We start from the raw sequence: 16,452 nt of genomic DNA, 5'->3' as shown, positions 1-16,452 counted from the left end.
TTTGTGATCAAGCTATTGAGAGAAGAAAACAAGCATGGGAGAAGTTGAGCAGTAACAGAACATCAGAAACATGGAAGGAATTTCACTTAGTTCAGAAACAATCATTGAAGGAAATCAGAAGAGAAAAACGAGCATACAACAATAACAGGCTAAAAGAAATTGAGGAAGACTTCAAGAGAAATAACACAAGAAATTTTAACAGAAATTTCAAAGAAAATATTAAGGGCTTTCAACCTCCTAGCCTCTGCTTCCGAAGAACAGATGGATCCCTGGAAACAAAGATGAAATAAAACTGTAAAATTCTCAAACATTACTTTGATAAACTTCTTAATTGCAAGAAACCCACAGAAAAACTAACATTCCAAAAAACTACATCCAACCCAGATTCTAATCCATCCATAATAAAAGAGATAGAGGAATCATAAAACAAATGAAAAATAACAGAGCAGCAGAAGCGGATGGTATTATCGCCAAGATCTGGAAGCTCCAAGATGAAAACATCACCAAAAAAATCCATAAGATTATCACAGAAATTTGGGTCACAGAGGAATGGAAATGTGCATTAATCCATCAATTACATAAAAAAGGTGATAAGTCAGATCCAAATAATTATAGAGATATTTCGCTAGTACCAGTTACGTACAAAATTTTCTCTAATGTGCTATTAAACAGGCTAGAACCGAAAGCAGATCCACAAATAGGGGAATACCAGGCAGGATTCAGAAAAGGGAGATCATGCATCAAACAGATCTGGAACTTGAGAACACTTTTGACAGTCAGACAAACAAGAAACACTGTAGTTAACTTTATGGACTTTAAAAAAACGTACGGCTCCATAGATAGACAGACGCTTTTTGACATACTGGAAGAATATGGCATTGACAGGAAAACCAGAGCACTTATACAACAGGCACTTACAGACACCACCTCCAAGATCAAGTTCTTGTGAGAAATTTTGGAACCCTTCCAGATACACACAGGTGTCCGACAAGGAGACGGGCTCTCACCAATCTTGTTCAACATGGTGTTAAACAAAATTATCAAGCAGTGGGAGGAACAAGTTACAGTTGGGAAGAATGTGTGAAACAAAAAACAATCATAAAATGTCTGGCATTTGCAGATGACATAGCCATACTCAGCAATAATACACAGGAGGCAAAGGAAGCACTGGAACGCTTGCATGAAATAGCTGCCAAAACAGGTCTACAGATATCTTATGAGAAGACCCAATACATGGAATGACAGAACACGAATGTGCACACCATGCATACTGTATATGGAGTCAAAAAATTGAATTATTTAGGGGAATAGATACAAATAGGGGGATCAAACAAGGCATCTAACATAGAATGAATGGAAGAACTCCAGAAAGCATACAAACTCACATGGTCACATTATAATAAGAAAAGCATATCAAGACAGGCTAAACTTAGACACTACAAAACAGTCGTATTACCAGAAGCATTGTATACGTCAGAAATGACCATAATTGGAGCATCAGGCATCATAGGGACAGAAAAAATAGAATGTAAAATTCCCAGGAAAATATTTGGACCAATACACAGAGATGGCAAATGGATGAAACGACCTACCGAAGAGCTGTACCAGCACACTGACAGACTCGCAGACATGATCAGGAAATGCAGACTAACTTTCTATGGGCACATACAGAGAATAGGCAACAACAGACTTACAAAGAAAATCTTTGATGTAGTAAACAATTCAAGCAAGAAAACAAATCGGTATCATGAAATAGAAGAAGACTTAAGGCAGGTGGGGATTAACAGGCAAATGATAGGAGACAGAAAAGAATTCAGAAAACAAAATTAGGAAAACAAAATTTATAGTAAATGAAATGAAATGTCGTGTGGCTTTTAGTGCCGGGATATCCCAGGACGGGTTCGGCTCGCCAGGTGCAGGTCTTTCTATGTGACTCCCGTAGGCGACCTGCGCGTCGTGATGAGGATGAAATGATGATGAAGACGACACATACACCCAGCCCCCGTGCCATTGGAATTAACCAATTAAGGTTAAAATCCTAGACCCGGCCGGGAATCGAACATGGGACCCTCTGAACCGAAGGCCAGTACGCTGACCGTTCAGCCAACGAGTAGGACATAGTAAATGAGAAGAAGAAAACAGGAACATTGTGGACAGAACAAAGGAAATAGGAGGATAGTTATTCCTACTTTTATGTAGGTGACATTCCCACAAAGTTTCGTGAAAATCCATACATTAGGTAAAAATATCTTTTTATTTATGGAGTGTCGCCTTAATAATTTTAAAAATAACAACAAAAAAAGCCTACTTTTATGATACCACACATAAAAAGAAAGAAATCCTATAGAATTCAGATAATATTACAAATAACCTAAATAGAACAACTCTCAAGACTTCAAACCTGGAACATCACTACTAATATGTTTTGTAGTCTACAAGGTCAAAAAAAAAAATGAAAATACAGTAATTAAAAATGTACACTAAATCTTGCAATCTCTTTCTAAAATTATCATCCAAATTCATCAGCTGCGTAGCACTTCATAAAACTTATCCACACCGTACCATTAAGTTTAGATATCCAATGCAGTGAAACTCAGATAACCTATACATTGTTAAAAAGTTCATTACTGCATTCGAAAGTTACTTTCTAATGTTCTTTAACAAATTAAACTATGAACTGACAAGAACTACATACATTTATATAATTACAAAATAATATTTCAACTATTTTTTTCTTAATGCTTCGCTCCATTTTGAAAGTCTAAGGTGTAAGATAAAAGACTTTGTCCAGTGGAGCATTATCCAGAAACGTGCCCATAATGCTGGCAGAATTTTCTCGCTGGATAGCAATTCCTATCCGCTGCCTCAGGAATTCTGTTGAAGAGAAGTCTCCAGTAATTGCTGATAGTTAATTGTCAATATCTGAAATCAGACTTTTAGACTCTTGACACCACATCTCCATCGTTTCGACTGCCATGTAATGATATCAAACAAAACATTGCACAAAAGTTCAACAAAATGTGTGTAACAGATATTCCTCTCTTTGCACTTGTTTCGGGAACTGAATTCCAAGATCTGTATCAAGAATTTGTTAAAGTTGGTGCACATTGTGGACAAACAAATATTGCTGATACTCTCCCTTCAAACCATCCAGCCACACAATAATTCATGAAACATTGAAGTGCATGCTGCCAAGATATGAGCTAAAATGTTGCCTTAAATTGTTCAATATGCAGAGAATGGTGCTTGTTTATGTATAGCAGATATGTGGATGGATCCATACAAGGAAATACATTACCTTTCTATTACCATTCACTTTATTGATAAAGACTGGAAGCTTAAAAATTGTGGCCTTGTTACTACTAAATTTATTGAAAAGGCAAAAACAGGTGTACACATATGGGAGCGGATAGAAGAGAAGCAGTCGGAGCTGAGAATATATTCTTAACACATGAAGAAAATCTTTGTGACCAACAAAGGAGCAACTATTGATAAAGCTCTTTGGCTCTACTACCATTATTTGTGCATTGCACTCTGTCTAAACACAGCGCTTAGGTAAGTTTTCCAAGACAAATTCATGACAGAAGAATTGACAGCATATCAGATGACCAGTCGTATTTCTTTCCTTTTTTTTTTCCCCACAATAACATGATAAGACGGATGAGAAATTATCTTTGAATGTACAATTGATATTTATGTATTTATTAGAGGGTCACCTTTCAGATGACAATCCCATTGCATGGTGGAGAAATAATGACACAGAATATCCAAGATGTACCCCGCTAGTGAAGAAAATATTGTCTATTCCAGCCTCCAGTGAAAGAAATTTCAGTTCAGCAGCCTAATTAGTGACAAAACGAGCTTGCTTAACCAGACAGCCCGCATGGCTAAACTTAACCATCCAGAACACGTGGTATCAGAAGAGGGACAGCCATAAAATAACAAGATACAGCTAGGATGGAAAGCTCAAGACTATGATCGACTTCATCATCACTGATAGAAAAGCGGGTTAGTATGTTACAGATGTTAAAGTCATACCCAGCGAGTGCCTAGATAGCGACCATCGGCTATTAATTGCTGACCTAAAAGATGTTCATGTGCCCAAAATTAAACAAAAGAAAATGCCAAAGATTAAGACATGGCTGTTGAAGACCATGGAGAAGAAAGGAATGAAGCAAGGATAACAGCTAAATTACCCAAAACTGAGAAAGGGGGTGTAGAAGAAGAATGGTTCTTATTCAAAGAAACCCTTGTAAAAGAAGCCATGGAAATTTGTGGAAAAACAAGTACCACACCAAAAGAGAAGGAAACACCTTGGTGGAATGACCGTGAAGATGGCAGTAAAAGACAGAAATATATTGAAAAGAAAATTAGACCTTGAAAAACAGAAAACAGATGATTGACGAAATGAATTAGAAATTGAACATCTAGCACAGGAATACCGGAAAAAGAAACTGGCTGTAAAAAGACTGATCCGGGAAGAAAAGGAAAAGTGCTGGGATGACTTTACTACAAGAATAGAGGAAGACTGTCAAGGAAGTAGGAAACTACTATAAAAAATAGTAAACAGTAAAAGAAATTAATATCCTTGCACTGGAAACAGATGATGGTAGCTTAATACAAACAGAGGAAGGGATCAGGGATGAAATGAAGAAATACTTCAACATGCTGTTAAATGGAGATAGGGGCAACACCACCACTAATGATTGTAGTGTATATGAAACCAAAAACAACAAATACCCATTAACATGGCTTGAGATAGAAACAGTACTAAAGAGCATGCACAATGGAAAGTCCCCAGGCTTTGATGATCTCAGCACAGACATGATAAAGGCAGCTGGAATACCAGGCTTGAATTGGCTATATAGAGTGTTATCAGTGATTTGGGAACGTAAGAAAATTCCAGAAGATTGGAATAAAGTAGTCATCATCTTACTGTTCAAAAAGGGCATCCAACAGAAATGTGGAAATTACAGAGGCATCACGCTGTTGTCACACTCACCAAAGCTGCTGGAAAAGACCATCATAGAAACGAGACTTAAGAAGATAGTGGAACCTTTGCTTGAGGAAGAACAATGCGGGTTCAGGAAAGGTCGAAGTACTGTGGATCTTATCTTTGCAGTAAAGATGTCGACAGAAAAGTACTGGGAATACGGAAGAAATCTTGTGATTGCATTTGTGGACATTCAAAAAGCATATGATAGTGTTCCTCGAAAGAAGATATGGGAATGTTTGTAAGACCTAAAGGTGCCAATGTACTTAATTGACAAAGTCAACATGCTATACCAGAAGTGCTACAGCTGTGTCCAGATAGGCAATGGACAATCAAAATGGTTTGAAACAAATCAAATCAAATCAAAATCTCTTTATTTGCAAATGAGGTGTCTACCTCGGTGGCAAATGGTACACTAAAATACATTATTGTCAAGCACTAAATATTAAATTAACAAGAGAAGAAAATTTTTCCTATAATACAATATTATACAATTTACGCTAACAATGTTTTCTATTAAACACACAGCTCATCCTTAATAAATTTATATTGTTTACAAAATTCTAATTATAATATCTCCTGTACTACTTACAAATATAGTCAACTGATATACAGTATGTGGAATTGCTTCAAATGATACTATAAAACTGGTATAACATTAATATTTACATTGCATTTATTTATTTACTATTTTTTTTTTACCCGTTCTGGATCCTAAGTAGCATAACGACCTGCTGCGTCTTAACCAGAGCCCCTTTTGCCACCACTTTTCAGAGTTCCTGAAGGGCCTTCACAGCTACCGTAGCGGTCCCAGGGCCCTCGAAGTCCCCACTGTACTTCACCCCTACAAGCAGTCCCCTACTTTGGCTGTCCAAACTCCTTAGACCAGGGGATGGAATTAATTTATTCACACACATTTTTTTTTTATTTACAATAACCTGCACCGGTCGAATGCCCTCTAACACTTCATTTATTTTCTCTGTTGCTGTTTATTCTCTTCTTGAATATCTGTACAGATTTTGGAAAAGGATCAAACACTACCCCTGGTAAACTGTTCCACTCCTTCACACCCTTCCCAATGAATGAAAATTTACCCCAATCGCTTCTGCTAAAATTCCTTCTAATTTTATATTTGTGGTCAGTCCTGCCGATATAATTATTTTCCAACTGAAGCCTCTCACGGATATCTCCCCATGCTTCTTCTCCTGTATAGGCTCTATATAATCCTGTAAGTCTAGTTTTCTCCCTTCTCTTACTTAAAGTTTCCCACCCAAGTTCCTCTAACATTTCTGATACACTACTCTTTCTCCTGAAATCCCCTGTTACAAATCTTGCTGCTTTCCTCTGCACACTATCTATTTCTTTTATTAGGTATTCTTGGTGAGGATCCCAAACACTGTTTGCATATTCCAATAATGGACGAACCATACTCAAGTAACTTTTTTCTTTTAATTCTTTGTTGCATCCTTTAAGTAGCCTCATTATGACATGTAATGATCTGTATGCTTTCCCAACAATGTCATCAATATGACCCTTCCAGTGCAAATTACTTTCAAATCTCACACCTAAGTATTTGCACTTGCCATCTTTTGGGATAACTACCTCATCCAAAGTATATTCAAATTCAGTTTTAAAGCTCCTGTTTGTAAAAGTTGTAACAGTTGATTTGCCTCCATTAACCTTCATATTATTTTCTTCAACCCATTGTTGGATACTTTCAAGGTCCCTTTGTAATTCTGAACAATCCTCAATGTTGTTTATTTCTCTATAAACAATTATGTCATCTGCATACAATCTTATTTTTGATGTTATATTGTTCCCTAAATCATTTGCGTATATTAAGAAAAGTAACGGACCGATTATACTACCCTGTGCAATTCCCTTCCAAACTTTCTCTTCCTGCGATACATTATTTCCTACTTTGACTTTCTGAACCCTTGAATTTAGAAATGCTTTTATCCAACGTGTAACCCTTACGTCCAATCCTATTCCCTCCAATTTCTTTAATAATATTCCATGTTCCACTCTATCAAAGGCTTTGGAAAGATCTATGGCTATGCAATCTAACTGACCTCCTGAATCCAACTGATCTGATATGTCCTGCTGAAATCCCACCAGTTGTGCCTCACAAGAAAATTTCTTTCTAAATCCATACTGGCTCCTCATGAACCAATTTTTATCATCACATATCCCTCTGATGTACTTCGATATTAAACTCTCCAGAATTTTACAAACTATACTGGTCAGGCTGATTGGTCTGTAGTTCTCTGGTTTTCTTTTATCACCCTTTCCTTTATAAATTGGTATTATTATAGATTCCTTCCATTCCTTTGGTATTACACTATTATTTATGACATAGTCAAAGAGAAATTTTAAATAAGGCACTATGTACCACCCCATTGTCTTTAATACCTCCCCAGTAATTTGATCACTTCCTGCAGCTTTTCCTTGCTGAAGCAGTTGGATTTCTCTGAAAATATCTTCGTTTGTGAATGAGAAGCTTCTTGTTTCCCTCTGTCTCTCTCCCTCTCTATCTTCTGTTTCGGTTTCCAACTCTTGACAATCATCTACTGAATCTCTAAATTCCCTACTAAATAGGTTTGCTTTCTCAGTATCTGTTAAATAGTGTTCACCCCCTTCTCCCACCATTGTAGGAATTTGGACTCCTTTTCCTTTTTGATTCCTGATATATGAATACAGCTTTTTCCATTTCCCTTTGTGGTCATTACCCTCTTGAAGTATGCCATTCATATAATTCTCTTTTGCTTCCTTTTTCACTCTATTCAGTTCCCTCATTAGCTGTTTTCTAGTTTCTCTATTCTCCCCACCCTCTTTGATTTTCCTGTTTACTATTCTACATTTTCTTTTTAATTTTCTTATTTCCCTTGTATAATAAACAGGGTCTGAGGTCATTTTACCCTTCTTAACAGGTACAAATCTCTTCTCTCCTTCCCAAATAATTCCTTTAAATTTAGCCCAAAGTGTATCCACGTTACTCCCTTCACTTATCCAACAACTGAATTGTGATTTAAGGTAAGTCCCAAATTCATCAACTTTAGTATTTCTGTACAATTTCTTGTCTTGTGTAACCCTCTTATTAAGCCTTTTTGGTACGAGTCCTACATCCATTATTACAGCCTTATGGTCTCCTATTCCTTCAATTACCTCAGTTTTATCAACAATTTCCCATGGTTTAACCAAGAATACATCTAGTAAGTTATTGAGACGAGTTGGTTCTTGTACTACTTGTGTAAATCCTCCCTCCCAAATTAACTTATTTGCCAGTTTCTGTTCATGGGCTTCACTTGCAGCTCCTTTCCATTCAACTTCAGGCAAATTTAGATCTCCCCCAATTATTACCATATCATTATTATTGTTTTTATGAGTATAATCTATTATTTTTTCAAAGATTTCCATGTCTCTTTCCTCTCTTCCAGGCCTGTATGTTCCTATAATTCCCACCTCCTTCATATTATCACAAACTAATTTTATCCCTAATATTTCATCCCTTTCATCGGTAAACCATTCATGTGAACAGTAATTTTCCTTCACCAGAATAAACACCCCCCCTCCCTTTTTATCTCCTCGGTCTCTACGATAGACTGTGTACCCTTCTGGAAATACTTCTCTATTACCCACCCCTTCTTTCAACCACGATTCCACTCCTATCACCACATCAGTCTCATAAGATTCCATCAATGTACCGAATTTTAATTGTTTATTTACTACACTTTGACAGTTTACCAAGAGCAATCTCAGACCCCCTTCCTCCCTAAAACTTGACTGTTGCAATTGGGTAACTTGAAATTCCTTACTATCCTGAGTTTCTTTTTCTAGTTGACTGAGCCAGCTTGAAGTACAGCTGGCTCTTTCTACTAGTTTTCCTGGTCAGTATTATAACTCAAGGGAGTTGCCTGTTTTACAGTACCGTACATATCTTAAGATTAATAAAATCTAGAACAATATTTGCTATCTTTCGTTTACCTGAATTGTTTAGATGGAGGCCATGTTTTGTATAACAGTATCTCTCAAAACTGCTGCATTCAATAACCTGAGTATTCCGAAAATGTTTACAAATTTTAACAATATCTGTATTGACCTTGTCCACTTCAATGTTTACACACGAGTCTCTACTCAAATCATGCCTGTGGGGCACGTTCACTACAAAAACGTTAGTGTGGGTCAGCTTCCCTAGTGTATGTTTAAGTTGTGATCTTACATTCTTGGCGTCGTCGCGAGCTACGTCGTTCGTCCCACCGATGATAAGCACTGCATCGCCGCTCCCGAAGTTCCTAGTTGCTGCTTCTACGTTTTCCACAACACTGCTGATAGAAGCTCCTGGATATATTTCTCCGGTTGCTGCTATATTCTCGTCGTTAATAACTCCCGCAATTCCCCTTCCTTGGCTATCACCAAACACAGCTACCTTCGCTGATTTAGGCCTAACTGGGTCTTGAATCTGAATTCTAGGCCTAAATTTTAAACTCGACACGGCAACGGATCGCGATGATTTGGTTTCACGCGCGCGATCACTTTCTTCCATGATTAGATTATTTAGGGCAGAAAACCTATTTCTAATGTTTATTTCCGGAAATTCAGTTGTAGATTTCTTCTTAGCCGGCCATCCACGAACTACTTGACACCACGTGCTCGAGTTTGTTACTTGTACCGGTATATCACTCGAAGAATGGTCAGTCCCAAATTCTAGCGATCGCAGTCTTTCTTTTAATTCTTGATTTTCAACTTTAAGAGTCTCATTGTCCTTTTTTAGAATGTTTATAATTTCTAATGCACTTTTATATTCCTCATCGGCTGTTTTCGGTGCTTCGTCAACGCCGTCCCCAACAACAACATTCCGAACACACTGCTCACAAATCCAGTCAACATTTTCATTAGTTTTTACGTCTCTAGGGCAATTTCCGCACTTATAATGCCACCATTGATCACATGAATCACACAACATTCCATTTTTCACTAATTTTCGACATTTTCCGCACTTTTCGTCACATTTTACGGTTAATTTACTCGGAGAATAAAACACTACGTCGTCATTACCGGGCGCCATTTTGAAAGAAAAAAAAAGAGAGAGGTATCCAACAAGGATGTGCTCTGTCACCACTCCTGTTCATAATAGTAATGGACAAGGTCATCAAATCTATCAAGAAAATGGACAGTGAACCAAACGCCCTGGTACTTGCTGATGATGTGCTTTTATGGGGAGAGACAGAAACTGAAGTTCAGAAGAAACTTAATGAATGGAACAACACATTCAGAAATTTTGGACTGAAGATGAGCAAAACAAAGACAGTGGAAATGACCATCAACAGGGAAGGAACAAGCTCAGATATATTTCTGGAAGGAGCAAAAATCGAATCAGCTTCCCACTTCAAGTACCTCGGAAGCACAATCTGGAAAGACAACACTGTTAGGCAGGAAATACTCAGCAGGACACAGAAAGCATCGAACTTCTACAGTCAAGTCAGAAATCTTCTGGGACTGCAAAATACCACAGAAAGCGAAAGCAATCATGTACCACACTTACTTTGTACCAATCCTCATGTACAGTTTAGAGACATGTACCCTACTAAATAAAGACTTCAGTAGAATCCAAGCAACTGAAATGAGATTCATTAGAACCATGAACCAACTACCAGAAAGGACAAGATCAGAAATGAAGTGAATAGGAAAGTAGCTGGTATTGAGGTTCCTATTACCAGTGTCATAAAGAAATGCAGACTTCAGTGGTATGGGCACATAATTACAATGAACAGGGAAAGACCTGGCAGAAAATATTTTGACCTTAATCTCATAGGAAGAAGACCACAGGGAAGACCAAGAAAACGTTGGATAGAGACCGTAAGATCAGATGTGGAGGAGAGAGGATACAAATGGGAGGATGTACGGGATCAGAAGATGTATGAAGACAGAAGGAGATGGCGAGCGCTTGTACACCATACCCAGTAAACTGGAGTTGGGAAGTGATGATGATAAAGATGATTCATTCTGTATTAAAAGAAAACAATAATGTATCTACTAACATGACAAGTTTATCCCAGAGTGCTTATAGTTAGATTTATAATTATTTCAAAGTGTAAAGATCATTACTAGAGCCCGGATTTCCATGCAAATGCATGTTTTTAAATAAGCTAGCTACACTTCTCAAACGTTGCAAATATTCATTTTATGGCTTAACAATTCCAAATAACCGTTCTTTTTCAATGCATGTTTGCATGTTTTGGCCTTTTTAGTAAAAAATTCATGCATAATGCATATTTGGATGATTTTAGACTTAACAGAAAATATTTGAACTTTAATATTGCATTTATTCTAACTTTGACGCATATAACTGTTAACTTGAATGACAGTGCCTTCTCTGAATGTCAGTTTGCAGAATTTGGGACAATATTTCCATGTTATAGACTACAGTATGTCTATTACTGAGAGACGGAGAGAATGTATACTTGGCATCCTATGTGACAACCAAAGTCAGTAGCCTACATATGGTACAGGTCCTATAATCCAATTAACCAAACACTTTCTTATCTGTTGCTTGAGTAAACAATGACGTAAGTCAGAAGGCCCCACGTCGATCTCTAATTCTTAGGAATAGAGTTTTACAGTTGTACATTGCTATAAATTGAACCGTAAATTGTGCATTAATCACTGATGGCTCATTTTTCGTCTATATTAGACGAACAAAAGAAATCTTGTATCACACTTCTGTGACGTCACGTTAGAGAGATAGCAGCTTACAAACTCTGGTTTTGCATTGAACCCTCTACCGTTCTTATCCTGGAATTTCCTACCCGGAACTCTCACTCATCACACGTATTTGTTATCGCAAGAGGCAATCGTTACCAGGTATTGAGGACATTGAAATGTGTCCGCAATAATAGCATAGAGAAGTAGCTGCCACAGCTAGAGATAAGTTGAACAAATTAATTCGTTCAATTCCTGATTTTGAATTCGTCAAGCTTATAAATGACGTATTGTGGTGAAAATGCAAAAGACGTACAATTTGACCTCACTTTGTCCAAATGTCTTCATTGAAGTATGCATCTATCACTTCTTGTGACGTAAAAAGATAATTTTCTGCGCTTAAGAATGTGCTGACAGATAACCGGATGAGCTTAAATCAAGACAAACTAGAGAATTTATGGTAGTTTTTGTACAATGTTTCAAAAGGAACTGAATTTTGATAGTGCATGGTGGTGGTGGTGGTGGTGATTATTGTTTTAAGAGGAAGTACAACTGGGCAACCATCCTCTATATAACACTAATCGGAGAGAAAAAATGGAAGGGGTCCGACACTTCGAAAAATGAAGCTATCGGCCAAAGAAAGACAAGGGACACGAATGGCGTGAAAATGAAAGACTCCCTAGGCCTCCATACGTAGTACCGTCGGGGTCAGAAAAGAACAAGATTTGACCAAGAGAGATCAGATAGGATAGACGAAAGTGAGGAGCCTGGCACAAGTAAGTGGAAGCAACGCCAGGACTCAGCTAAGGGCCCCGTGGTCGCCAACCCACGCTCCAAAGTTCAGAGCCCCTGGGGCTTTGATAGTGCATATTTTCCAGTTTATTGTGCATGTTTTGCCATATGATAGTGCATGAATGCATGCATATTTTGAGATTTGATAGCGCATGAAAATCCGGGCTCTAATCATTACATATTTCATTATAATATTTGCCATAAAAAAAAAAAGGGCTAAAAACATACAATGTGCCAATCCCAGGTAATTGGCAAAAGGGCAGAAAGAAGAAGTGTGTTGAGTAAAATTGAATGTGAGGATCTTTGATCTGGGTATAGACCTACAATGAGCAGGTAGGTAGGTCATGGTAGGTCATTAAATATGGAAAGTATTCTCACTGGTATGTCTAATGGAAAAAAAATGGAAATGCTTTAGTCTATTCTTTTCAATGTGTACAAATTATAATACTGTGAAATGCTTCTTGAAACCAACTGAAATTTATCATTTCAGGGGACTCTGGAAGATGTACGGCTCATCACAGGCCCCCATGGCTACCTAAAACAGTGCCCTCTGTTGGACTCCAGCTGCCCTACTTGTGGCCAGTTTTCATTGCTGCAGAACACAGTAGAACAGCTCACAAAGCACCTCCACGAGCTGTCTCAACGGGTCAGTATTTCATGATATTGGTTAAAAAAGATACTTTCACCCTGGAGATAGTAACAATTTACGGCTTAAAATTTGAACTATTAATCATTTAAATTGAAGAATATAAATATCTTCCAAGTCATATTTATGTAATATAAGTCTCAATTATTTTGTTTAGAGCTTGGAAACAAATAATAATGGAAGACAATCAGAAAATTCATAAAAAGATGTTAAAATGTAACATAATACAGTATCCAATGAAAAAGAGACATCCTCTTCAAGCTTTATCCCAATCAAAGAGCTACTTGATTGACAAATCAAATATATTACTTGTATAGGCGTAATATGCAGTTAACTTCAGGGGCTCTCCAACTAATGTTTAATTATTTGTGCTACATAATCTTGGACACCTATAGTACGCGAACCTTTCCTTGAGCCCTAGTTCCCATTCAGCACTATGGAGCTCAGGGCTCAAGAAAAGGTTTGCGTACTATACTTCTACTTTACATATTACAAATTTCATATTTGGTCCATATTGAAATGTACGTCAATTTAAGATATTACTAAAATTTATTAGGATCAACCTATTCAATACAATAGAATTTACAAAATTACTATACTTCTTTCACATAAATGATACCCAACATTTAAACATTCCTTCAAGTTTTATGTTTTTTGTCTGAAGTAAATTTAATGTTCACTCCCCACTTAACAGCTATTACTGTAACTTATATGAAAATTAATACTCTGTTTTTGGTATTTTTATACATTTTCTCAGTTAATGATATATGTTAATGGAGAAGAATTATTTCACAGCTCAATAGATTTTAATTTGGGGTCTCCTGAAGCACCCAAGCACCCTTAGGATATAATTCACCCCCTGAGATCATATGAATTCATCTCTCAGATTTCTATTCACACTTTAATACATGAAGTCACCCCCAGCCATCCAGTACAAACCTATTCCTTCCTATTTCGAATAGATTTAGGACTGTCAACACTGCTATTGCTAGTATAGTTTAAAATATTTTCATTCATAATGTACCGAGTGCTCTGATAATTGTCAAGAGGAATAGAAAGGAATTAGTAAAGTACTTTGTCCAGTAGGATGATTTGCAAGGTAATGCATAAGTATTTTTTTAAATCACATAAGAGGTAATTCATAAAATATGTCATTGAAAGAAGTATCTCAAATCAGAATGCTTTAAGGAATATCTAAGTAGAAGCAATTCAAAAACCCAAGTTAGCATGATGATAAAAAACTGTCATAGAAATAGAAAGCCACCAGTATTGTACAGTCCTTTGAACAGGAGGAAAACTGTGTGGGACTAAGTGAGTTGGCCGTGCAGTAAGGAGCGCACAGCTGTGAGCTTTCATTTGGAAGATAGTGGGTTCGAACCTCACAGTCGGCAACCCTGAAGGTGGTTATCCGTGGTTTCCCATTTTCACACAGGGCAAATGCTGGGTGATCTATGCAGTGCTTCATCAGTCACCTATGTTCTCTTGGTAACTAAACCTACAGATACCAAACTGACATCAGATACTCAACTGAACTGTCAGCTATTAGTGCCATGGAACAATCAAATATGGATTTGATCACACAGTATTTTACATCAATAAAAGTCTATGCATGCTTTGTATAAAACATGACACTTTATTGTACCTCAATGTTCAAGTGGCAAACCAGAAGTAATTCTCTTGTCAATAGTTCTAACAGGCAGTTGTAGCCTTTAACATAAATTGTGTGCTATTTTGGATTAACTGTCACTTCAATTTTGTATTGAAAAATCACTTTTGAGAAATATTATTTACTAGCCTAATTAAAATAATTCAAAACCATTTTCAGTCACTTTAACCCCCCCGCCCTTTCGCCCAAGTGGTATTTCCGAAAATTAAAAATACACGTTTCTTTATTTTTAATAGAGGTAAAAAAATACCATTTTTCACTTCTGTAACATGTTCAGTTTTTTTTAGATATACTGTATAAATTCTCATTTTAAAATTTCACACCTTTTTATTTCCCCTTAAGTGGAGTTTCCAAAAAAATCACCTATGTTTCTTTACATTTACAGGAGATTCCAAATGCCCACTTTTTACGTCTGTAACATTTTACGTTTCTCAGATATTCTGTAGATGTAGTCTTTCAAAAAATTCACCCTAATTTGTCACTCCTGTTTAACAGCCATTAATTGGATCTTCCAAAAACAAAAAAATACGTGTTTCTTTATTGTTAAAGGAGATCCCATATACAAATTTTCAGTTCTGTAATATCTTCAGGTTCTGAAATATAAGTAGCCTCATTAAAGGCATTCAACCCCTTTTTCACCCTTCCTATTGGGATTTGCCGAAAACAAAAAAATACGCGCTTTCTTTATTCTTAACGGAGATTCTGAATACCAATTTTTACATCTATAACTTTAAAAGTTTTGAGATATAGATACTCATTTTAAAATTTCAACCCCCCGCTTTTCACCCCCTTAGCGACGGAATATCCAAAAATCCTCTCTTAGCGAGCACCTACATCTTAATATGATTATATCCCCAAAATTTCATTTCTTTATGTCCAGTAGTTTTGGCTCGGCGATGATGAATCAGTCAGTCAGTCAGTCAGGACAAGTTATTTTATATATATAGATTATGTGGTAAAGTGTCACTGTTCAAATTTTCCTTAGGCTTTTTTTAATATATACCCACAAAATATTGAAGAACCAAATGAGTAGTTTGTATATATTGGCTGTTTGAACCAGCTGGAGGCAGCAGAGGGCCGGATCAGCAAAGTGGAGGACTGTGACTGCCAGAAATCCTGCAGAGTAAATGGCTCAGTCCATGCAGATGGTGCTACCTGGCAGAGAGGCTGTGATATTTGTTCCTGTGTAGTAAGTAATGATAAGTTAAATATTTTATTACATTAAATACCGGTAAATTAAATTAAGTGAAGAAACTTTCCGTGTTTTGATCACATTAATCTGCTACAGTATAATTCCTAAAAGAATTTAAAATATCGTCCGCTTATTCTCTTTTCAGATAGGTATATGATAATAATAAATTAGTAGCCCTCCTGGTGGCCATGATTGTTACAACATCAGGCCTATACAGTCTGACACCACAGTTAGCCTGTTCGAATCCCATTGGTGGAAAAATTTTCACTATCAGAATGTTGGTCAGCAAAGTAGGCAAGGTTGTGGTATAAAATTTCTAGGCACTACATTGTGTGCAAAAAACATTGATTCAGTTCCAAAATTATAGAGCGAGGATATATGAAACTGTTGGTGGTGATTCATCAATTGGAGCAGATTCCTTGATGTTATTCAACAGGAGTAGGCTATGTGCCAACACTGGATTT

The 16,452-nt window shown here is 36.9% G+C and overlaps 1 protein-coding gene across 1 annotated transcript in view; it reads left to right on the top strand.

Moving 5' to 3' along the window:
* Nucleotides 1-16,452, top strand: part of LOC136857881 (protein kinase C-binding protein NELL1) — a 603,636-nt gene that overhangs the window by 479,676 nt on the left and 107,508 nt on the right. Inside the window, exons 5-6 of the mRNA XM_067136916.2 lie at nt 12,975-13,130; nt 15,857-15,985. Coding sequence (XP_066993017.2) covers nt 12,975-13,130; nt 15,857-15,985 — 285 coding nt within the window. The remainder of the gene's footprint in view (nt 1-12,974; nt 13,131-15,856; nt 15,986-16,452) is intronic.

The sequence above is a fragment of the Anabrus simplex genome, chromosome 1 (assembly GCF_040414725.1).
Source record: "Anabrus simplex isolate iqAnaSimp1 chromosome 1, ASM4041472v1, whole genome shotgun sequence".
NCBI classification, from domain to species: Eukaryota; Metazoa; Arthropoda; class Insecta; order Orthoptera; family Tettigoniidae; genus Anabrus; species Anabrus simplex.
The sequence above is the reverse complement of the archived record's forward strand: the minus strand, read 5'-3'. Positions and strand labels throughout refer to the sequence as shown.